Consider the following 23,355-nt stretch of genomic DNA (forward strand, 5'->3'; position numbering starts at 1 on the left):
TACATGAGTGTCTAAAGAATACTTGAAAAAATATAATTAAGGGAATGCAAAAAATAACAAAAATCACCTGATAAAAGTGAGAGTCAGATCAAACCAGTTTACACGTAAAACGTTTTATATTCGGCTTTAAGAAAAGCTTAAATTACACTTCATAAAGATTTTGGCGCAGTATAATTATCTTTTAATGGGTTTTTTTCTCGCGAATTTATTGAAAAGTCCTCTACAATGTGATCCCAATAAACATATTACGAGTGGAAAAAGATACAAATACAAAATAACAAAAATACAATAAACAAAATACAATTGTTTTTACATAACTCATGAAATACAAATATTATGCATAAGAAACTAGAGTGAATTAATAATTTAGGCATGATTTAATTGAATTGGGTGGAGAACAAGACTTTTCCTTAGCGCAATAAATATTTTTATTGCGAATCTGACGTCTTTCAAGTGCACACACCGAAATTTTTCCTGGAGTCAAGAAGCTCACTCACTATCAGTCAAATTAGTCTTCCACTTGTCTCTTTGGACAAAAAGTCAAATATTTTCTGTGTCAATTACCATACAGTCTCGAGATTATTTGCCCAAAAATTTCTCAGCAATATGCTCAAGTTCGATAAGATGCCCCGCTTATTGTGGGGACTTTTCGCAGAGTGGCGAAGTAAGAAGCTGAGTATGAATAGCAGTCAATCAATCAATCAGATGGTAATTTCGAGTATTTTCTCCCGCACCGCTTGGACGAAAGTTGCTCCTCGAATGTTCTTCTCTATGTGGCCAAATCACCTTTTCTCCTCGACACTTTGACCGCGCGGGGGTGAGATTGGGAAATTTATTGCGCAGACACAAGTCGAAAGAGTGTGTAATTTGTTTCTAAATATCTCACCATTCTTTTCATAAAGTTTTCTCCTGTAATAAATTTTCCTCGTTTCGATAAAGTTTCTCGGCACTCGCCGTGAAGACGGTCGATTGCAGAATGTCTTCTTCTGGGATGGTGAGAAATTGTGTTTGCACTCTGTGTGCATAAAAGCGTCATCATCAGCAGGAATTTGTAAGAGATTGTCTAATGACAGAAAGTTTTCCGGTGTGTTACTTTATTAAATTGTGCAATTCCTTTCCCACTAACTCCTAGCCATTATGTCCGAAATTGGCCTAATGATTCATCCATAGAATGTTATGAGGATTCTCTTCAATATCACTTAATGAGTTCTTTTGAATGTGTGGATTTTTTTCCTCCATTAGCAAATAGCCATGGAGAATTTATTGTGGTGAAAATTCAGCCATCGGGAAAATTGGTCTAACGGCCACTGGAGGGCTACAAATCACTCATCCTGTGCCATTTAGCGATGAGTACCGAGGGGAGAAGAGATAAATTTCGCAACAAAAATCTTAAATCAATTAGAAATATGTCCAAACGATAAATTTCCTTCACTTTTTCCGGGAAACCTCTCGCAGCGCGCAGGAATCGACGTGGTCGGGGGGCCATCATCATCCCCCTTTGCGGCGCAAGAGGAGCAGCCCTGGAAAACCTCCCAGCCACCCACTCCAAAATTGGACTGGCAAAAAGCTCCCGCTTTGTTTTATTGGCGGCGCGGCCTTTTGAGCCGTCAGAGCTTCGGTCTCTTTCCCACCCTGAGCAACTCACCTTCTCGGCGACGCCTGGACTCCCCTTTTCTCTCCAACACGTGCTCGTGGTCCCACCTAAATAATGCCTTGCGGCCCCCACCCGAGGCGAGAGCTTTCCGCCGAAGCGCACCCCAAAGCTGCGCATTTATCCTCCACTTTCAACTAATTTCCCTTCGCATTTTTCACTTGGTCCAGCGCCCCACCCACTCCTTTCCGGATTTATTCTCAAGATGGACCAAATTTATTCGTCCTCAACTTTGGAGCTTGTGTAGTCCTCCGCAAGGACTGAAATGCTGTCTCTCCATGTTCGTTTTGTATAAAGTTTTAGAGTAAAATTACAGAGTTAAAGGGTAAAAGAAATTATCTTAGCTCTTTTATTATTCACGATAATTCAGTGAATCTTAAAATAACCCAGGAAAAATGCCAAAATAGCATTTCCATCAGCATATTCACGCCATCATGCAGATTTTCAAGAGCTTTGGCAATTTTATAGTAACTGATAATTGCTAAGACTAAATTGCAGAAGTGGAACTCTTGATCAAAGTCGACAGCATTGAAAACAGTGCCAAAAATCTTCCTTTATGAGCTCATATAGAGTATAAAATTTTCCAGCCACTGATAAAAATCCATCAAGGCGAAAAGAGATGTCATTGTGAGAAATGCTCCGATCCTCTTTGTTGTCAGTTTCGAATTTCGCACAGTGTGTATCAACGCGAAATGGGAGGTTAATCTCGTATGGATATGTTTAAAGTGTGTGAAATTGTATTTTGATCTGCGACTGAAATTCTCACGATCAACTTTCTCAAGACATCAAATATTCTGAGCTGTTTTCAGCGCCTCCGAAAGTCGCGCGCGAAGCTAAATTTACACAATAAAAAAAAGCCTTCTCTCTGGGTGGATTGAACTCTCTCGCTTGATTTTTCGACGCAATGGAAAATGCTGTCACACTGATACGTTATCATTGCACAATTGTCTGGATTTGTGCACTGGGCCGTGTCAAATTTCATATCGAACTCCCACTTTTATCGCCATCGCGAGCCAGAAACAGATGATTGCAGCACGGGAAGACTGAATCTCGCAGGTCCGCAGAGCATTTCTGCGTGGGGTATCACGTGGAGGCTTTTCGGAGACTTAATTCCCTGATAAAAGACTTGGAGTTTCCTTATCTGCAGAGCTCTCTGATAAGTCCTGAGAAAGCGATAAAGCGTTAGTGAAAAATTAGACATACAGAGAATGTTTATAGACGTTGATAACACAAATTTAACAATAACATTAAAGAGCTGCTTTCCCTTTTCGTTCATACATTTCTTGCCACAGAAACTGTGTTCACAAAAAAAACAAGAATTTTCCAAAGCACAGAACTGATAAGATTTTTAACGAACTCATTCAAAAATATGTCAAATGAAATGTACCAAAAATGTTAAAATCTGCATTCTGATTTTTAAATAATCAGAGTTAATTGCACTGTGTATCAATAAAAGTCTACGCAGTCATTCGTTCCTGCAATTACGACTTATCGCAGTGGTAATAACGATTTCTCAGAGAAGCGAGAAAAATGTTAAGCGAGTCGTTACAATTCAAAACACCGATATATCGCGACTGTGCTACTGTATATTGCCATATGCAACTCACTTCACACTGTATAACACTCTGTGACGTTCGGGGTGTTGTGTCAGTGAGATTTTATTTGTGGAGTGAAGCGGTTTTTATTTCTTTTATACTGAGCAAGATATTTCACTGTTTTTCACCTCACCTTTCTCACGGCAATACCTCACTGTGTGTTCATCGAGTGGCATATTCGTGAAAAGCGTAAGTGATCGGGATGGAATGTTAATGTCTGCGGCATTTGGTGTGATGGAGTGCGAAGGAGGAGCGCCTCGGGAATGGGGCGACCAACTCTCGGCTGAACCCTTCTCATTTTCCACCATTTCACAATTAATTGCTCTTAATTGCCTCGAGTGTCTCCTCTGCCGATTGTGGTGTGCACGAGAAAGCGACCGAAGGCTGTCTGCTGAGGCCACAACTGTTATCGTGTCACACCTCGCAGGCCGGAAGACTTGCGGCTCCGCGGTGGGCGCTTTCCAGCGGAAAGTGCACTCTCGATGGGCCGCCTGGGCTATTTGTGGCACTCACGACGCGAGTGAGAGCGTCGCGGCGCTGCCCGATGGAGTGACTAATGGGACAAGCCCAGAGTTCTCACGGGTGTCTCTCTTTGTCTCCGCAGATGTCATCCGGACGACCGATCAAGTGTGTTGTTGTCGGCGATGGAACCGTTGGGAAGACCTGCATGCTCATCTCATACACCACGGACAGCTTTCCGGGCGAATATGTTCCCACCGTGTGAGTATTGAACCACCCCAAAATCACGGACAGATCATGACAAACCCATGGCTTCTGCCCGAGTGACGAAGTGAGCAATCTGTTGCAGAATGAGAGACACAACGTGATGAAGATAGAGATTTGTAAGCGCTAATAGCGCGATTTCCTCCGCTGTGAGGCCCCACCTTAAAGACAACCTCACAAGACTCCGTGAGAATACCAAATGAAGGCAAAAATCACACGCTGACGCGATGGTTTTTCGATACACAAGCGACGTGAGAAATTAATAATTTCCAGAAAGGGAAAGAAAAGTATTAATTGAAGTTCGACTATCTGGGTGAATTAATCGAAATCACTTCATAAAAACCTTGCTTTCTCTGTAATTTCAATCAAGAGGCATAATAAGATGTTTTTATTATGGCTGCAGAGACTGGAAGTTTGTCAGTAACATAATTCACTGCGTGTGATACTAATTGATCAGTCGTATTATGTTACTTGGGTAGCAATCGATTCTTACGCCTCTCTTCGCTCTGTCTTGCAGCTTCGACAACTACTCAGCGCCAATGGTGGTGGACGGGATTCAGGTGTCACTGGGCCTGTGGGACACGGCGGGCCAGGAGGACTACGACCGGCTGCGGCCGCTGTCCTACCCGCAGACCGACGTGTTTCTGATATGCTTCAGCGTTGCCAGTCCCTCCTCCTTCGAGAACGTCACGTCCAAGTGGTATCCGGAAATCAAGCATCACTGCCCAGATGCGCCCATGATCCTCGTGGGGACCAAAATCGACCTGCGGGACGACCGGGAGACGCTCACGTGCCTGGCTGAGCAGGGATTGTCGCCGCTGAAGCGGGAACAGGGCCAGAAGCTGGCCAACAAAGTGAGGGCCGTCAAGTACATGGAGTGCTCTGCACTCACTCAGCGAGGCCTCAAACAGGTGATATGAATCTCTATAAAAATCGGGACACATTTCACCCAAAATTGTCCCCCTTAAATATCACATGTCGTCAGCATTCGGGGCAATATTAATTTCCTTCTCTCGTCATGACGATGTATCGTCATTTTAGGTATTCGATGAGGCGGTTCGAGCTGTTCTAAGGCCGGAGCCACTGAAGCGACGCCAACGAAAATGTGTTGTTATGTAAAAAGCCAGAGTAAGAGAGAGAGGAACATTAAGATGAAATTTAATCCAAATTTACATGAGAAGCAACTCAACTTCGCCAGAGCTCCCCAAGAAGCGCATTTTACAATTGAATTGCGACCGTCACTGTGTCAATTTTAGTTCCATCTTGGGCATCTCTAGACTATAGCAACGATATCAACAGTTTTATTGTACGACCTATAACTTTTTCCACCTTCTGAAGCAGTGAAAGAGTGCCATAAAATTTTGAAGGATGTATTTTAGGCATGACAATTAAGGGAGAGTTATTTTTAGATTGATTCTGAAACTTTTTTCAAAGTAATTTGAATCTCATAATCATTTTTTTTTTAAATCTTAGTGAAGAAAAAGAACTGATTGACAATTTAACAAAGATGTTAAGGAAAAAAAATACTGTTTTCTTCGTGACTAATTTATTAATACTCTTACTGTAGGATATCCAAACATTTTATATCAATTATTAAAAAAAAAATGAAAATGCATAATCCCTCTTTGCAGCTTTTTTCCTATGGCAACTGTAGTTGAGATTACCCTTTTCTAATGGATAGGAAAACTCTAATACGTTTTGCATTTATGAAGACTAACCATTTTTTATTGAGGTATTTTTAGCTCAAACGATATTCACTGTGTTCTATGCAGTTGAAGCAATTTTGAATACGATCAAGAGCTTATTCGAAGTAGAATTGTATAATAAAGTAAAATAAAATAAAGGCCAGTAAAATTTTAATTGAAAGGACAAAGGAAATTGTGAAATATCTTATTTGATCTCTATTGCTCAGGATTATGAGCTGAAACTGTAGAGCATAACAGTGAATATCGTTAAGATTTCCTTGGTGCGAAGACTGAGTTGAGCAGCCATAATAACTTCTAACATGTAAAAGAAATTGACAAAAAAAACTTTATAAATGAAGAAAAATAATATAGACGTAGAAAATGTATGGAAGATAATTTGAGAAATAACCAAAATTTTATCTGAAAGATTTTACTGTAAAGCAAACTATATTGGAGAGAATATTTGGTGGGAAAAAAATCGACATGCAAAAGTAACTGAAAAAAAACTGTATACAATTATTATTGTCTCTCTTGGTTTCTTTTCTTACTCGCGATAAGAGGATGAAAAAAATGACGAAAAACTACCAAAGCACCTATATTTTTAGTGAAGAACAAAAGAAGCACAGAAATAATCAAATGAATCTCTTTATACGGACACTTTTTTGATGCCATGTATTTTTATTGAATGTAACATTTCTTACTCCTTCCCCTCCCCCCAATAGTCTAGTCACAGTATAAAGTCTAAAAGAGTAAACATATAGATTATTTTTCTTGCAAGAGAAGCATCTTTACGGAAATATTTTAGAAACAGAGAGAGAGAGAGAGAGAGAGAGAGTGAGAGAACAAAAATATCCCAAATGAAGCAAAAAACTGATGAAATCATCAAAGAACAAATAATGTCAATTTATATGATTACAGCGAGCATTTTTTGTGAGGACGGGAGGCGAAAGAGCAAAATAGAAGTGGGAGAGAGAGAGAGAGAGAGAACCGACAGAAAAGAATATAGTTAATCCGGTGATATTAATTTTATTAATCAACAAACTATAACAATTGTAATCACACACAAGAAATTATGTCATTTGTAAGTTTATCTCTTAATTACACATCATAATAGTTTTCTTTTTAAAAATGAATATTTGTTTCTCAGTGACAAGCCATATAACTATTTTCTGAATTTTTGGATAAAATAATTCTCTGTGTCATTTATTGAATTTAGATTTTAAATTATTATTTAAAGGTGAAACAATATAATAAATAAAAGAAAAATATTAATAACAAAATCAAGATAATTCTTTGAAAAGTTGCTCCGGAATGATACTGTTGCTGGACGGAATGTGTTGAAGATTTATCACATTTTCCACCCAGAGTCCTTCAAAAAGGTGGTTCTGAAAAGTCAAACTGAAAGTAAAAGTGATTGTTTACCTTTTTCGTGTCACTTCACAGTAAAGTGGGCGAAAGAGGAATTTTCTCGATGAGATTTTAAGCATTTGTGATCGCCTCTTGATCCAAGAAAATATTGATTCCGACTTTTTCACACGGCAAAAGTCGTTCAATCCTCTCGTTACGTTTTTGATCCTTCAGGTGCGTCTACCGAAAATAGAGTTCTCTCGTGCCCGAGGGGTTCTACTCCTCCAATTGAATACTGATAACACCCCTCGTTGGTGCCGAAATCGTGCGCTTTAAATCGTTATCTTGACTGTGTGGAAAAGTTGAGTTGCTCAGAAAGCTCGGAACGGCCGCGGATGCACGGCGCGCCCGGACTTGGCGGAGCGTTGGCGCCGCTGCGGCAAGGACCCATCGGGTGGATAGGATGAGCCGGCCGTGACGGACAGCACCAGGCACTCGGCCGGCAGGGACATCGAGGCGGACAAGCTGGTGGAGCGCCAGGGCTGCAACACAAGATCTCATCGAATTAGTGCAATTGAGTCGAAGAGCTGAGCGTCTGAAATGGACTTGCGCGACTCAGCGTGCTCCAACGTCTGCAGATTTACGTGACAAATGGCGCAAACACTCGGGCTAGGCGCTAAGAAATACGAGTCTCAAGAGTGAAAACCTGGCCCAATTGACAAGGAAGCGATTTCAGCGACTAAGCAAAATTCAGTGCTTCAGAGAAGATTTTTGCAAAATTGCTACTTTGATACATTGAAAAATTTGAACTACAAAATTAAAGAAATGGTGAGGAGAGTGAAAATAAAAAATTTTGAATGTTTGAAATGAAAAGATCTTTCAGTTTTAGACTACTTTTATCACAGTTGTAGTTCTGAAGAGATTTTAATGATGTCTTTCAACAATAACTTATGCTTCTATACCTTCATAAGGAGGCTGGTTAAAACTTAATGCGAATTTTGCTTATGATTTAATCTAAGAAATCAAAATATTATCCCATCAGTCGAGGAGTCAAAATAAAATTCCGGAAGGTGTGCTGAAAATTCCCCATTTGTGCATTTCTTCACTTTGCAACTTAATTTACTATCATTTCGTGAATGGTCTTCGAACTGTTTGTCGGCAAAATGAATTGATTGAGCCATCAATTTGACGACAAGTGTGACAAATGAGAAGGCAGAAAAGAAATCAATGCAAAGAGAATGTTTTGGGAAGGAAAATATTTGAGTGGAAAAGTCTCCCCTTTTCCATTTGACTTCTTCACGGGAATACAAAAGAAATATTCACCAAGTCACGCCACTTCCGAAAGACGAACATATATACAAACAACCGTCAAAAATCAATAGAATCCGACGTGCAGGGAGACTTTTGAGGGATTCGGAATGCGAAGAAATGCCGGGATATGGAAGAAATACCACTACAAACCATTTTTCGTGGGTACTTTGCCTCACGGCCTAATCCAATTTTGCACGGGAAAGCGATGCGTGTGGGAAATGTCCAATTTGGCTTCCTAGAGAGTGAGGATGGGTAATGTATTAAAAGCTGAGAGAAAGTGGCGAAGCTCTGCTGCAAAAGTTCAACAGAAAAAAAGCCCCAGAGGCGAAAAAATAAGGAGAAAATATCCAATTGCTACATTTAAAAACAATTTCATCTTTATTATATTCTTTCTTTGAGTGGTAAATAGTATAGCAATATTTTCACAGATTAATTCTAAGAAAAAACTTTATTACGTGATTTATTTTCTGCAATTTGTGTTACTTAGTTGTATTACTTCTTTTTTTTGATAACATGCTGCTACAGTATTAAAGATTTCATGTTTATAATAACTGCTGAATGATGTCTAATATATAAGTGTAACCTATGGTTGAATCAAAGTGTGAAAATAACGTTTAATTATACTCTTACAATGGTCATTTTATAAAATACACTTTCAATTAATGCTAAATATTTTTTTTCTCTCTTTTCAACTACTTCAAAATGGTGTACAATGTTATATTGATTCATTTATAACCAATTCATTGATGTTTTGTTTTGCAGAAATTCCTTTTCATAAGTATGATCTCCAGCAAAAGCAGGAAAATATACGCATTGTGACATGTAAAGCAACAATTTGAGAAGGAAAGAAAATTGTGCCTTTTATCTTTTATTTCGTCTCTACAAGTTTTGCTTTAACGAACCCGTACAGTGCTCTACAAAGATGAATGAAGGAAAAAGAATATGAATTTCTAAATAAACAGAAATGCAATATAAAGGAGAAGTATAATATGAAATTATATGCTATAATTTAAATGATAAATAATAATATAAAGTACAAACTTCATGCAATAAAAGTGACTAGCAGTATCAGCTCTCAAAGATATTTTGTCCAAAAACCGTGTCCACAAAATTTCTTCCATACTAAAGGCGGTATTCTTTGCTGTTAATTCAATTACGGGTTAATTGATTAATTCTAATAGAAAACGAAGCAATTAATTGCTATCATGTCTTAAATTACCCTCCATACATGAAACGCTCATTTTCCCTCTTCATTTTTCTCTGCTCTTTTTTTTACGCCATCCATTACCCTAATTTTCAATTAAATAGAACTAACACTATATGATTATTACAAATTATATTATCATCTCCTCCTCCATATCTCGTACTTCTTTTGGTTAACGCTTGCCATTAAATTAACACATGGGGATCCAAATCAAAATGCAATCAAATTAAAGCATAAAACAAAATATATATATTTATTATGGGAAAGAGTAAAAATTGTAGAAATTTCTATTGGGATGTTAATTAAAAAAAAAATTCACTCCTGATTGCTCAAAATATCATCTGCAAAAGGGGACGCATCATTGGGTTCTGGACTCTGTGAATATCGTGCAAGTGTGAATAATTAATAAAAATGTTCAAACATATAATATTGTACAAAATATTCAATAAAGCAGAGAAAGATCAAAATTGTCCAACACAGAAAATTAATTGATTAGCAAAAAAAAATAGTCTTGAATCAAATCACAAACCAAAAAACGTGAAAAACCAACGAATTTCTCACCTAATTCCCAATAATTATTTCATGTACTATTCATTACAGCGTGTGGAATTCAATAGAGTTTTAACTAATCAACATTTTGCGCTTGTTTTTAGTCTTTTACCAAATTTAGTAAAAAGTGTACACATAGTCCTAAAACCAATACAATTCAACGTTAACATAGAGGCAAAAAGTGGTGGCTTCTTCTCACAATATACTCAATAAAAGGGATAAAAAGAAGAAAGAAAAGTTAATGGTGTAGTACACTAAATATTACAAATATGAATGTCAATTTATGCTTACAGATCTTACAGTATTACAATTATTAGAATATATTACTTTGTAGTTCTCAGAAAAAAGTGTATGTGTTTTCTCAGCCAAAACAGCCATTCCAAATACAAAAAGTCACAATTGCGCTCGTCCATCGTTAATTATACGTTCTTTTACATTCTAACTACAATCTCGAACTGTCCCAAAAAAGATTATTACTTTGGATTTGGGAGGCATTAATTTCGTGTGTTTGGTGTTCACTCAGAAAAAAATGTCAATCTTTTCTCCGTGTTGGGGAAAGACTTGAGGACAATTTGTGGTAATAGAAAGAAGGAAATGCGACAATTTATTGGTCACATTCGTCTTTTACCTGAGTCGGTGAAGCTGGAGTGATGGGATGTTCAATGCTCCTCAAGTAATCCTTGTCGTCGAAGATTTTCTTATCACCACCGCCTGGCTTGTGCTTCATGTTGTCCAGCGATCCTATCTTGCTCTGAGCCTTCACTTCCACCTTGTGAGTTTGGATCTGAAAAGCGAATGGAAATGTTAGGAGGGAAGCATTTGAAAATTGATCAAAATTCAAGGGGCATTTATCTAGAATGAAAATATGTGCCAAAATTCACTTATGTAAAGTCACAATTACATACATTTCTTGCCGAAAATTTACTCTACTTCACACAATATTCCAAACAGACTGAAAATCTTGCATATTTTGATAAATTCTCTCAATTTATTAGAGCCATTCGTTCAGAAGTATGTAATTGTGACTGATAATTGCAGATTACTTTGAAAACAGTTGTAAGACAAATACCCCTTGTTGTCAGAAATCGGTGTACATTATTTCAAAACATATTTCCTTTTGTATTATGATGAATTAAATACTTAACACTACCTAAAATTATCAATTTAGATATATGTAAATGGAGGAAAGCATTCCGATAGATACGAAAGAAGATATACATATAATTTTCAGATAAAATATACTACAAAAGGTGAAAAATTTGTAGAAAGTTTTAGCCATGGAATACTACAGAAGCTGCCATCGAAAGACATTTTGTGCAAAAGTCCTCGCATCCTAGCAAGATCACAAGCTTTCTCTCGTTCTTTCTCTCTCAAAAAATATCACCATTGTCACGCAAAAAACCTCTACAAAAATACTTACACTTTCATCTTCATCATCATATTCTTCATTAGCAATCTGCACATCAATTATTGGGATATATAAGAAATAAATTAGCATCAACCATTGGAAAGGAAAGTGAACGAAGGAGGGACGAACTAATATAAAGATAGCAAAAAATATTATCATCTCTATGTAGTATCATTTGGAGAGAATAAAATATTTGTCAGCGAGATAAAACACGATCACAATGCGAGCACAATTGATCTGAATAACTGCCATCTCACTGTCTTCAGCCACGATCATGCACATTCCGTTCACTGTTTCCAGCGCATCAAATATCACCCAAAAGTCGGGCTTGGCGGCAGGGCAGAAGAGGTAATAACAGACTAAATACGATGCGATGACTGTGGAGACTTTGGCTGAGCCCCAATAATCGCTTACTCCAGCTTTTTCGCCTTTCTTTCTTTCTTTTTCTTTCTCTCTCACGACTCGCCGCCGGTCGATGGTCAATTAACTCGACCACTGTTGCCGGACACTGACTCGTGTGGAGCTCAGCTGGCCGTGATCGTCTAGTGGTCATGACATCTCGTTGTGGCCGAGAAAGCCCAGGTTCGATTCCTGGTCACGGCATAAAGTGATTCCATGTGGATGGTCTCCTCTAGCACGAGGATCTGTCCCGCCACGGCTCCTTTTTGCTCCCGCCGCGCATCTTCAAAGTCCCACAGTCATCATCTCACGATAATCTACGCACGACTTTTTTTACGGCAGACCAAAGAAATACTCAGCATGCTCCATTCCGTTCTCATTTCTGGAATTTGCATGCGGGCATCCAGGACGGGGATTTCGGGACCAGCTTACCTTCACGTCTCCGCCGCCAGGAACGTGCTTGATGTAGTCCTTGGAGCCCACCTTGGCCTTGCCCTTGAAGTCCACCTTCTGGGACTCAATCTTCTTGTCGCCACCGCCAGGCTTGTGGTGAGCGTTGTCCAGCGATCCAATCTTGGACTTTGCCTGCCACTGCAATTTATTCTGGACAATCTGTAACTCGAGAAAGCATCGATCAGTGACGTCTCTATCTGCAGCTGATAACTCCGAATCGTTATCAGCTGGTGTCGTTATTTCAATCCGCTTCACTATAAATGAGAATCAATAAGGAAAGACAGATACGTTCAAGAAATAGTGATGCAGGTGCTGCAATATTATTAAATTTTTCTCATACGATTTCAAATGTAATCAACACCCTAAAATAGTTTTGAATGATTTATATAATAAATCACAGAATGCAGTGAAATATCTCGCTGAGCAATATATTTTAAATGTTTGACTATTATTAGCATTTAATTTTCTGTTTGATTTACAATTCCACGTCAATTTATTGCTTCTCACACTATACAATCGATGAATCTCTTGAAATGACAAAAATATGAATTATGATTTTCAGCCACATTCAATGAGCACAAAATCGATAAATTGCTCCAACTGAATTGAAAAGGAATGCCTTCACAACACGACAGAACAGGAAGAAACCGCTGATTGTGCGTCACTTTAATTCACGGGGAGCATTGGTAATGACTAGATGGGGAATAAATAATGCTCAATTTCATAGTTCGATGCCCCTGACGAAGAGTATTGTGATCATCTAGTAATGAGTTTATTCGATTTTGGGGGCTTGGAGGAAATTGACATTCTTCCAGCTTATTGGCAGCACACGTTTTGAGGTCATGATCAGTTTTTTTTTGTTTCTTTACCTTCTTGTCTCCTCCGCCGGGCACGTATGCGTCGTTCTTCGCGGCAATCCGTGGCCCAGCCTTGATCTCAATCTTCTTGGACTCGATCTTCACCCTGCCGCCGCCCGGCTTGTGAGTCGCATTCTCCAAGGAGCCGATCTTTGACTTGACAGCTTTGAGGTTTGGTGAAGGCGCCCCTCCGACTTGGACCTTATTCATTGGAACTGCTCCAAGACGCGAGACAAGACAAACACGGTAACAACTAACAAGAGATTGCATAAATTACAGATCAATACCTTTTTTCACGGGTGGATCCGCGGTTTCCGGTGTCTTGTCGGTCAAGCGAGATTTCGAAGTGCTGCGCGACTTAATGGAGGGCGTAGTGCTGGCAGGACGGGAGAGTCCGGGAATCTTACTTGAGGACTTTACTGGTGAGCCAGGAGATCCGGGTCCGTTGCGTTCCTAAATCCAAAACATACAGAGAATGTCAGTTCACTAATATCACAATTTGAACTGTTTCACTTTCAGCATAACCAGTAACCTTCCGCAGATTAAATTTAACTCTATGCTTGATTATCTTGGGTCTCTTCCTCTTATACATTTAATTTGGATCGGGATCTTGAGAGCACCGAATCGCGACTGCAACTGATTTGCAAATATTCACTCTCAACTATTCATATGGCAAAAAATCTGTCGAGCGGAAAATAATTCAAATAGTATGACAATTGAATTGACTATCATAAAATTATTATGTATTGAGAGACGATTAAGAGCTCTCGCAAAATTATTACTCAACTTCTGAAGAAGAGTATACACATCGTGTTTTCCAATGGAAATTTTTTGATAAAAAAAATCACTTTAAATCACATATTTTAAGCTTGATGCAACTTTAAATTTTTATTGTCTAAATGAGTTTAGATTTTATTTAAAAATATATGAATAAAATACTGATTTTGAACTTACATTGCCTTGTGTCGACTCATCCACGCCACTGTCGTTGTCTCCCTCTGGAAAAATCATTAAAATGATCATTTTAGAACTACGAAAAGCATTGCATAAATTTTATATAATCACAGATGAATATTTAGGAATTTCTACTCAATTTTCACTTTCACGCTATCTATGAAACAATGTGCTATCTTACTGGACGGCATTCGACCCAGAGAACTAGGAGGCTTCCTAGCAACAGACTGACTGTCCGGGATCGAAGGTCTTCCTCGCGTCGAGATGCTCTCTCTTTCGGACCGCTGCGCTGGTGGTGGTGGTTGTCTCACTGGTTCGGGTTTCGCAGTAGCAATTGGTTGAGTCGCTGGCGGACGAGGACTCTCCTTGTAGGGCACTTGAGGTGCTGTCTTGTACATTGGTCCCGAAGCGTATTCGGTGGTATCTTCCACTGAAGACTGAGGAGTGTGAAGTGGTTTCTGCATTGTGGGCTCAAACGGAGGTCTGGCATTAGGTACAGGAGGATTCGGTCGTGCGGCAGGAGTTGGAACAGCATCTTGAGGCTTCGGCCTGGCCTGAACCTCTGGATTCATTGATCGAATGGGTGCAGCTGAGTTTGTGTACGGGACTGTAGGCTTAGGTGGCATTCCATTAGCTTCCGGAAGGGATGGCTTTACATTCTCAATCACTGAAGGTGGCCGGGACGGAATTGAGCGCTGACTGTCGCTCTTCTGCACTGGCATTTGCTGGAATGTCATCTGCGTAGGCTGAGGTGATGGTGACTTAGACATATTATCAGAGAGTTTGCCAAAGGTTGTCGTAACGGGAGCAACTGCAGGATTGTTGTTTTGTATGCCTGTGACGATGTTGCTTGTGGGTGGACGTGATTGTACCGGAGGGACTGGCGAATAGGAGGGCGTTTGCATGCGACCCATCACCACGTCATCGTCGTCATTGTGACTTGCCTGGAAGTGAGAAGCTGAATTTTCCGGCACCTTCGGTGGGGCCACAACTTCAGAGGCCATTGTCGACGGCACTGGATTCTGAGGATAAAGAGCAGGTTGTCTCAGCGGAGGCTGAACTGGGCGCGGCGGTTGGCCTACGAAACCCGGACGTGGGATTGGAACAGGTGCTTGAACTCCGGGCTGACGAATAAACTGAGGTCTTGGTTGCTGAGGAAATTGAGCCCTGTTCAAGGGCGCCTGAATCGGTGGCTGAGGCCTAGGCACTTGAGGCACTTGGCCTGGAACGGTGTTGGGCGGATAGTTTGGTGGTCTCTGCACCAAACCCGGCTGAGGTGGTGGTCTCACAATCTGAACAGGCGCCTGGGGATTGATGGGCCTTGGGTACGGACCCGTGAGGCCTGGTTGTTGTTGAGGTGGGCCTTGGCTTTGAACAACTGGTGCTGCTGGATTGACCACCAGCGAACCGTGGCTGTCGAGTCGTCGCAATTGCGATGGAGGTTGCGCTTGTGCCTGCAATGGTTGCGCACGAATCGGTTGGGAATTGATGGGTTGTGATCCCTGCGGAGGGATATTCTGGCGAATTCCCGCGAAACTAGTAATCGCTCCCTGACCTGCCCCTGCTCCAGTCGGCACAGAGCTCACTGGCAATGGCACTGCCTGGCGAAGAGGCTGCTGATACTGGTGCTGCTGCAGTGGAGCCGAGTTAGCGGCGGGAGATTGCTGGAACTGCTGCTGCTGCTGCGGTGCCTGAGCAACGGGTGGTTGTTGCTGAAGCTGCGGCGGTTGCGCAGGTTGGAACTGTGCCCTTGGCGCAGGTGCCCGTTGAATCTTACCATGGATACAAAACACAAGTAATACTTAATGCATATGCTCATCTCTAATAATAGCCCCAAAAGAACTATCACGAAAGCTGCCGATTCCTGTCAGGGTGAAGCTAATAAACTTTTTTCTACCAACACGCGGTATTCCAATTTCACGTTTCTCAGAGACTATGTATCCTGTCATATAGAATGTCACTCATCAATGCATTATTAGACTGGCTAAATGAAACCGCGCCGGAGCACAACCACTACCCCTCAAATCACATGAGATATTGGCATGATTGAGCGAGACAAGGTCTCTGGGCTATATACTTGGCCATAAATTTCACTTCTTGTCTGCGCGATTATATTGTTGTTTTCTACTGCCAAATGCCAATTTTCCATCACACAACTGTACACAATACCAGGTGAACCCATTGAAAAGTCGTCCATCCACTTCACAAGGGTGTTCATCCAATTTTATGACAACTCTCAACTATTTTCAAGAAGATATGAGCCAAAAGCATGCAAATAGTACTTGAAGATTTATTTTATGCTCCGTAGCAAAATGGAATATCCCTTGAGCTTTATTTATTTGCCCCGCAAAGTCACCGCATAGACAAAGCTTTTACCGTAAAGCGTAACATTCAGATTGTAACCAACACGGTAAACCCTAACAATTATTTGATTAACCCGCTAGGAAAATTTCATGTAACCTGAAGAATTGAAAGCGTGGGATAAAAATTTTCTTTTCTGTATTATATTCAAGGTTTCTCATTGGGTTTCCCTTTGAGTTAAAAATTTGCCAAATTAATGAGTAAAAGTAACCTTGACGGCGATGAATTTCCCGGAAAACTCGGAACATAACATGTCGCGTTAGATTATCTTTCAAGGAATTCAGCCAAGAAGACAGGGTGCGTGATAATTGATCCGACGAAATTCCAATGACAATGCCAAATATGGAAAGAAGGATAGAGTCAACCTTTCTTCTTTTAGGATAAATAATGTAGGAATGATTGGCACGAAAGGAAAGGGCACTGGAAGAATTTGTCTACTCGAGGTTTTCCCAACGAATTTAGGGGTGAATCCTATCATATCGTCCTCGTCCCTCGCGCCAAGATTTATTTCATGTTTCGAAAATAAATGGGATATGAATAAACAAATAAATAAATTTCCTAGCAACAACACCCCACTTATAATATAGACGAGTAATGACCGTGAATTTTCCATGTGTCAAATATTCCCTTTTTTGGGTCAGGCTATTTTCTAATCAGAGAGCGATTCAGCACACTATCGAGAATGAAAGTGATCGGCGATGTGTCTTACCATTTCTCCATCCATCACTTTTACTTCTTCACGAAATATTACCAAATTCTCGAATCAATTCACTTTATGAGCTACTCCCACGGATTTTCTTGATCATCTCAGGGTATAATTTCTTGATTCTTGATAGCTTGAACTTGTTCACTGAAATATTCCTCCTCGCACTTGAGGTCCTTCTTCTTCTCTCGTCTACAGCAAAATGAAAGAGACACAATTACTGAAAGTGACCAAAAGGCTTTCTGGGGTAATTCGTGGAGTGAAAGCCAGTGGCGCAAAAGAATTTTCGTGACCTATTTCACCTGAAGAAACATAAAAATAAAACATGGCAGATAACATGTTGTAAATGACCAACTCGTGATTCAATTTAATACATGAAGTTTACTTAATTAAATTAAAGTCTCGTGATATCTTATGCGAAATATTAATATAGTGTCTGGCTGTATAATCTACACACAGTCTATTCAACAAGTATCCAAGCCTGTGGCAAGAGCTACTCTACCTAATGAAAATGCTCGTAAAAGAGAGGCGAACAAATTTCCAACATATCCTGCGCCACCGTTCATTTGGGCGCATATACTGTGAATTATTATGCTAAAAGCTGTGAAAATTCCTGTCAAATTCAATCACACATTTCCGATGTGTGGGGAAAAAGTTTTCCTTAGAAAACACTCCATTGCACGCGCGTGGCCACACTCCTTAACAATCCTCCACATCGCCAATTGAAAGTTTAAAGTAACGCGTGATTTCCCACACACGTACTTAGAAACTTGGAAATAATTGCATGATTCGTTGCAATATGAAATACAGAGCACAAAATATTTATTAGAGACGACAGAATTCTTGCAGCTCTGTTTATTATTGTTCCTTTTGCGTCGCATACCACGAGGATCTTCATTAAATATGCTGAGTGTGTGGGGAAATGCAAATTGTTTAAAAACTATTAGTGAAATTAGTTTTCGACAAAACCGTTAACGTGAGGACTGGGTTAAATTAGAGCAAGAACATTAATGCGATTAGAGTGAACGAAGTATTCGCTAGAGTTTTCATTAATGCCTGAATTTAATATTTTTAGGGAAACTATAATAAAATGAACAGTCATGATCCGTGTTTAATTGATTATCAAATACAGTTGATTTCTTGAAGATTTAATCCAAGCAAGAGTTGAACATAAAAAAATTATAACCCTGCTAATGTGTAAAATACTACAAAGTGCATTCTTGAAATTTCTTGAAAACTTTTCAGTTAGATTGCTATCGTGTTTATTATCGTGTAAAAGTCACAAATAATATCCATTCTCGGTTGGAACAGCGCAATTTTGCACATTTTAGTGTCGTAATGAAATTTTTGCAGGACCGAGGCGACGAAGAGTTGGAAAAATAAGCTCAAGGGCCATCCAACTATTACATATTTTATTGCAGCACAATTTTTCTTTTCCATTTTGCGGATATAAAAATACCAAAGAAAGAATTGGGGTGAGAAGGGACACACGAAATGAAGAGAGTAAAAGTTATCATTGGTTGTCTCTTCTGGCCTTTCTGCAGAATATTGGCAAACAGCAATGAGGCACTTCGGCGGAATACAAACGCAATGTCGTATCAGACAAAACATAACACGGTGACATGCAATACATCCGCTAAAAATAGGCCATTACCTCAATAATCAATCCTCTCTCACACTCATCTATATTTTATACTCATTCGCCGATATTTTTCTCTACTTCACCCCATTGCTATGATATAATGTACAGTGAATATTGCACTGTTATTGTAATATTCATCCTCGTGGCACTCGTAAATGGGTGAAAATCCCACTTGAATTTCTGCAAAGGTTACGGCAAGTGCTTGCGGGCCTCTTTGGCGCTTTTTTTTCGTGAAGGGAGAGACATTGAATGAAAGCTGAGGAATTATATTATTGATTTTTAGTGTGATTCAGACGGAAATAGTTACTTTCACCCTCGCTATATCATGTATTTACGTGGGTAAATAGCATCGAATCGAGCAATGAAATTTTCTACAATTGAAACGCAAAATACCCACGAGCCACCAGGCGTCTCCATCTCAATGTTGTCTCCACGCAAAAAGCGATTACTGAGTCGATGCAACATCAAGCGGCGGGCGGCGTTGCTGTGTTGTTCTTACATGGGCAAAGTGTGTATCAAATAAGACTTGTTTTCCCAATATTTTCAGTGATAACATCAATTTCTCATTGTATGTGGAAATAGAGAACATTCAAATTCTGCACCGTCTGAAGTTGGTCGCAGATCGTTTATTTTCACCACTTTACATATTCACCACTGCAATTTCTCATGTCAATTCGGAAGACACCAAGCAGGAATTTTCATCCTGTGATAATTTGATGAATTGCGTGCCAATATAGTAGTGAATAATGAAAATATGCAGTACGACTTAATATTCAATTCCTGCCGCATCAAGATTTGCCAAAGGATCGCCAGGAACGTTTTCGGGAACATTAAAAAATCGCCGACTGAGGTAGATAGAAATACTCTTTTCTTACTCGATTGGATCATGATTCCGCGCAAATCCAGTCTAAACTCTCTTTGTCCTTATTATCACAAGAGATAGAAGCAGTTTTGACAAATTGTATTACGCAATAAAATTATTTTGCACCATAAAATCATGGGAGCAAATTGCTGAGCACTTTGGCATAAAATTTCAGTTTTCATGTTGTACTTTCATATGCGCAAACACAACTAAATAATAATTACTAAGCTTCATAAGCAGAGTTCACCCTAAACTTGCCCTAAAAGCTTGATGAATGGAAGAGATAAGCCACTTATAGGGGGTATAAAACCTTTGTTTTTCCGCCTTTTTGCTTTCTTTTCACCTGTAGCCCCAGAAAAATTCGCGACCCATTCCTCCTGGGGGAAAGATAGCAGTTGAGACGGTCTTTTTGTCGAAGGAGACCCCTCGGAAAATAGTGGGAATCACTATAGTGAAATATTATATACCCTCCCATTCCTGTTTTCTTATAATTTCTTCTGAATAATAAATCAGACGCGAGAACGCGCCCCAACTTATTTGGAGCAATTTGGCTGGGGGAAGTTTTAGAAGCATTTTTCGAGGGTTCATTAGTGGTTATTTTTATGTAGAGCACAGAGCTGAGTTTTGAGATACCACTTGAAGCTGGAGTTAACTTTCACAGCGATTAGACGCAGAGTTTTGATGCCCAAATCGGTGTGGATGATGAAATCGACGACTCATCAATTTGCATAAATTTCTACAAGATCTCTCGAAAGAATGCCACGGAAACCGAAAGCAATTCTTCTGTCAGTGGAAATATTTTCCATGAAGTATTTGCCAGTGGAATTTAATATAAAATATAACCGCTACACATGGGATTTGACCTAAATTTTATTTGACAATTGTAAACAAATTTATGCCAATTTTTCACGTCGATTTCACCCACACTTGAACATATTTGCAGAATTTCCACGGTATTAGTGGTGATTTAAGGATTCTCGAGGAAATGCTGAGCGGAAAAGCCAAATGACTTCTATACGACCTCAATTGCATCCATTTATCATTCCACTGAGCAGTCAATACTGATCAATTCGTGTGATTTCTACGTGAATTCTAAATAGCTAGACCTATAATTACTGGTTAATGTGTGGTCTAGCGCATTGCCAGTGAAAAAGGACATGACTACAAGTGTTGTCTATTATTCCGGTTATAAATAATCGACAATATGTGGAACAATTGTGTGTCACTAAAAGTTCATTGACGTCATTGTCACAGTCAAGTTTAGATGAACTCAAAGTACTCAACAAAGAAAGTCTCTTCGCTAAACTTTTATGGTGGAAAGAATCCGCAGCGAATGAGAGTGCAAAACTCCTTTAAGAAGCCCTCTGCTCAGTGAGTAAACAAGGAAAAGCTCAAATTGCCACACAGGCCAATCCCCAAAAACTACAAAGCTCCAATCGATTTTGTTGTCACAGAGAATCAAGAAGTTGGATAACCACTTTAATCCCTAATGCTCTGTGTTGCACACTCAGCAGCCAATCTGAGGCATGATACAGCGGTATTCACGATAAGGGCAGAGAGATGAATTCAGAGGTGGTGGAGTGTTTATGTGGAAGCGTGATAAGGGCAGAGAGTGGAAAAATTTACCTGTTGTCTTAAGCAAAGCACAAGCACTAGTTAAGTCCTTCAATGAATCTGAGAGACTGAAATCGGAAAAGCACAGCGGTGTATTGCAATGGTTGATGTCGCTTCGAGTCCTGCCTTTGGGCGCATGCTTTGAGCTTGCGTCCTGAAAGCATCAAACACCAAAGACATGGGGCGAATAAATTGTCAAAACATCTCTAATTTCCTACAGTTTTGTAACTTATTAACATTTGTATTAATTTTACACCATATATTGATAAACACATAGTAATCTGTAAGTCCTGTAAAGGGAAAAATTCTTCAAATAATTATTAAGAGGTGTTTGATTGGATTTATCGAATTATTTAATATGTCTAATCAAACAAACAGAAATTCTATTGTTTATCTCCCAAAAATTTTGTTAATTTAATGTATTGATTAGCCTCTCTGACGGAATATCATGACCGATAGTTTTTTTTTTACTTTTGCGAGACGCAAACAAATCACAATAAAATGATAAAATACATATTTAATTTATTTAGTACTTTGTAAGTAGATATATATAATTACATATATACAAATAACATATGTTTTCTCACACTCTGTACAATTGAATAATAAAATGTCTATACCATATTAAATATGCAGAGCTGGAAAGTGTCAATTGAGTAGAAATTCGGGTGACACAAATGAAATCAATCAAGTGTCGTTCACTCACCCAATTTGTGGTCAAGGTACACATTTAATTTACCTGAAATAGAGGAAAGAAGTATTATCAAACTGTATAAAGTTTACATTTCACATGAATTTGTCCGTTGTAAAAGCTAGTGATTGCAATAGATGGCGCGTGGAGGCATTTAAAGGGAATTGTCGTTGAAATCGAGACTGCGCCAATTTCCCCTACATTGGTGCCTCCTCACCCACCCAGCATGAAAAACAATAACAAAGAACAAATACAGAGACCGCCAACAAACACCGACTCGCGTTGGAACGCATTTCCATTGAAACAAGTAATTATGGAATTTTGCATAAACTGTCATTAATTTTCCTTGACGTTGGCCTAAGTACGAACGCAACTGGGTAGAATTTTTAAAAGTTCTTTCACGATATGCGGGAATAAGGGAAACTGCGTAAGGCATTATTGATTTCTTCAACCACTTGCTCACGCAGCAGATGATATTGCTAAACACACATTCGGACTCATCTCGCGCTTCGCCTGAGTCTCACTTGGAACTGCCTCTAGAGTTTTTTTTCAACACCCACGAAGATTCCCAAAAATTTCACTATTAAATCATCTTCGCAATTATGCAAATACTCAAAAACTTGCCACTCACAGATTTCATGTCACCCACTGGCGTGAGTCTGTGCAGTGATGGTCACATCATCGCGGCGTCCCGGTGAAAGAGACTAATTTTAAGCGTTCTCTCCCAACTCACTCATCTCATTGGGGACAGATGCTTATTAGTGGGTCCATTGCATAAAAATAAATCAGTCGTAAAAGGTCAAATCTATTGTTTCCGTGCGCAATTGACGAATTCGCCATGCGTTGTCCCCCGATTTATTATGAGGTTTGCGGCTCACGCTATGATGGAGTTCTGGTTATTGTTTGTCTTTTTGGAAGTTTACAATTTTTTCGGTTCAATTAGTAGAAGAATTTATTGCTTTTTTATCACGTTTTATTGCCACACACAATGTGGGTAAAAAAGTCAACAAATTGACTCTAAATGTAATTGACGAATGGCAGTGTATCTTCGGATTATACGCAAGGCTGCACAATTTGGAGGAATCTATAAATTTCTTTCTATTCCAATATTGGTGGTTGGAGAATTTTTAATTGAAAAACAACATGAATCGCTTCTTTTGTTTTAATTTACAATAAAGGCAATATAATGTCAAAAATATTGCTGTCTCGAAATATCATCAATTCAGTAAGTTTGTAAACTATGCTAAAATATATTGCCCACCAATCGATTAAACAGTATTCGATTGACTCGAATGAAAATGAAGAACATTCAGTAAAAGTTCAATCATCCCAAAAGGATAACAAAT

General features: G+C 39.3%; 2 protein-coding genes and 1 non-coding gene across 9 annotated transcripts; 2 read left to right on the forward strand and 1 right to left on the reverse strand.

The window, feature by feature from the left end:
* Nucleotides 1-3,282: 3,282 nt before the first annotated feature.
* Nucleotides 3,283-6,489, forward strand: LOC132258629 (ras-related C3 botulinum toxin substrate 1). The gene is made up of 4 exons (XM_059756019.1): nucleotides 3,283-3,435; nucleotides 3,851-3,966; nucleotides 4,487-4,880; nucleotides 5,011-6,489. Exons 2-4 carry the CDS (start codon nucleotides 3,851-3,853, stop codon nucleotides 5,086-5,088), a joined length of 588 nt encoding a protein of 195 aa, XP_059612002.1. The 5' UTR covers nucleotides 3,283-3,435; the 3' UTR covers nucleotides 5,089-6,489.
* Nucleotides 6,470-21,369, reverse strand: LOC132258627 (microtubule-associated protein tau). Of its 7 annotated transcripts, XR_009468282.1 has the most exons (11): nucleotides 21,331-21,369; nucleotides 17,207-17,392; nucleotides 14,318-15,908; nucleotides 14,137-14,180; nucleotides 13,470-13,635; nucleotides 13,195-13,400; nucleotides 12,305-12,484; nucleotides 11,486-11,521; nucleotides 10,694-10,849; nucleotides 10,078-10,206; nucleotides 7,552-9,226 (listed from the first exon to the last, which is right to left on the reverse strand). XR_009468282.1 is itself a non-coding variant. In XM_059756013.1 (10 exons), the coding sequence occupies exons 2-10, from the start codon at nucleotides 17,219-17,221 to the stop codon at nucleotides 7,373-7,375; spliced, it is 2,562 nt and encodes an 853-aa protein (XP_059611996.1). In that variant the 5' UTR covers nucleotides 17,222-17,392; nucleotides 21,331-21,369; the 3' UTR covers nucleotides 6,470-7,372. The 7 variants fall into 7 exon arrangements, 6 of the variants coding, with proteins under 6 accessions (XP_059611996.1, XP_059611995.1, XP_059611999.1 ...); XM_059756013.1 differs by lacking the exons at nucleotides 7,552-9,226; nucleotides 10,078-10,206 and adding an exon at nucleotides 6,470-7,543 and having other exon boundaries at nucleotides 13,195-13,397; XM_059756012.1 differs by lacking the exons at nucleotides 7,552-9,226; nucleotides 10,078-10,206 and adding an exon at nucleotides 6,470-7,543.
* On the forward strand, nucleotides 12,005-12,076 carry Trnah-gug (transfer RNA histidin (anticodon GUG)). The gene has a single exon. It is a non-coding gene; the product is annotated as a tRNA-His (tRNA).
* Nucleotides 21,370-23,355: the final 1,986 nt, after the last annotated feature.

Source organism: Phlebotomus argentipes, unplaced genomic scaffold, assembly GCF_947086385.1.
Source record: "Phlebotomus argentipes unplaced genomic scaffold, Phlebotomus argentipes genome assembly scaffold_4, whole genome shotgun sequence".
Lineage (NCBI taxonomy): Eukaryota > Metazoa > Arthropoda > Insecta > Diptera > Psychodidae > Phlebotomus > Phlebotomus argentipes.

What these genes read in the sequence shown, in the direction of transcription:
- LOC132258629 (XM_059756019.1), top strand. Translation starts at nt 3,851, where the DNA reads ATGTCATCCGGACGACCGATCAAGTGTGTTGTTGTCGGCGATGGAACC. An exon ending in GGCGAATATGTTCCCACCGT is followed by an intron (nt 3,967 to 4,486) that starts GTGAGTATTGAA and finishes TCTGTCTTGCAG; the next exon opens with CTTCGACAACTACTCAGCGC. An exon ending in CTCAGCGAGGCCTCAAACAG is followed by an intron (nt 4,881 to 5,010) that starts GTGATATGAATC and finishes TCGTCATTTTAG; the next exon opens with GTATTCGATGAGGCGGTTCG.
- LOC132258627 (XM_059756012.1), bottom strand. An exon ending in ATGAGTCGACACAAGGCAAT is followed by an intron (nt 13,636 to 14,136) that starts GTAAGTTCAAAA and finishes TTTTGGATTTAG; the next exon opens with GAACGCAACGGACCCGGATC. An exon ending in CTCCAGCTTCACCGACTCAG is followed by an intron (nt 7,544 to 10,693) that starts GTAAAAGACGAA and finishes CTTGTGTTGCAG; the next exon opens with CCCTGGCGCTCCACCAGCTT.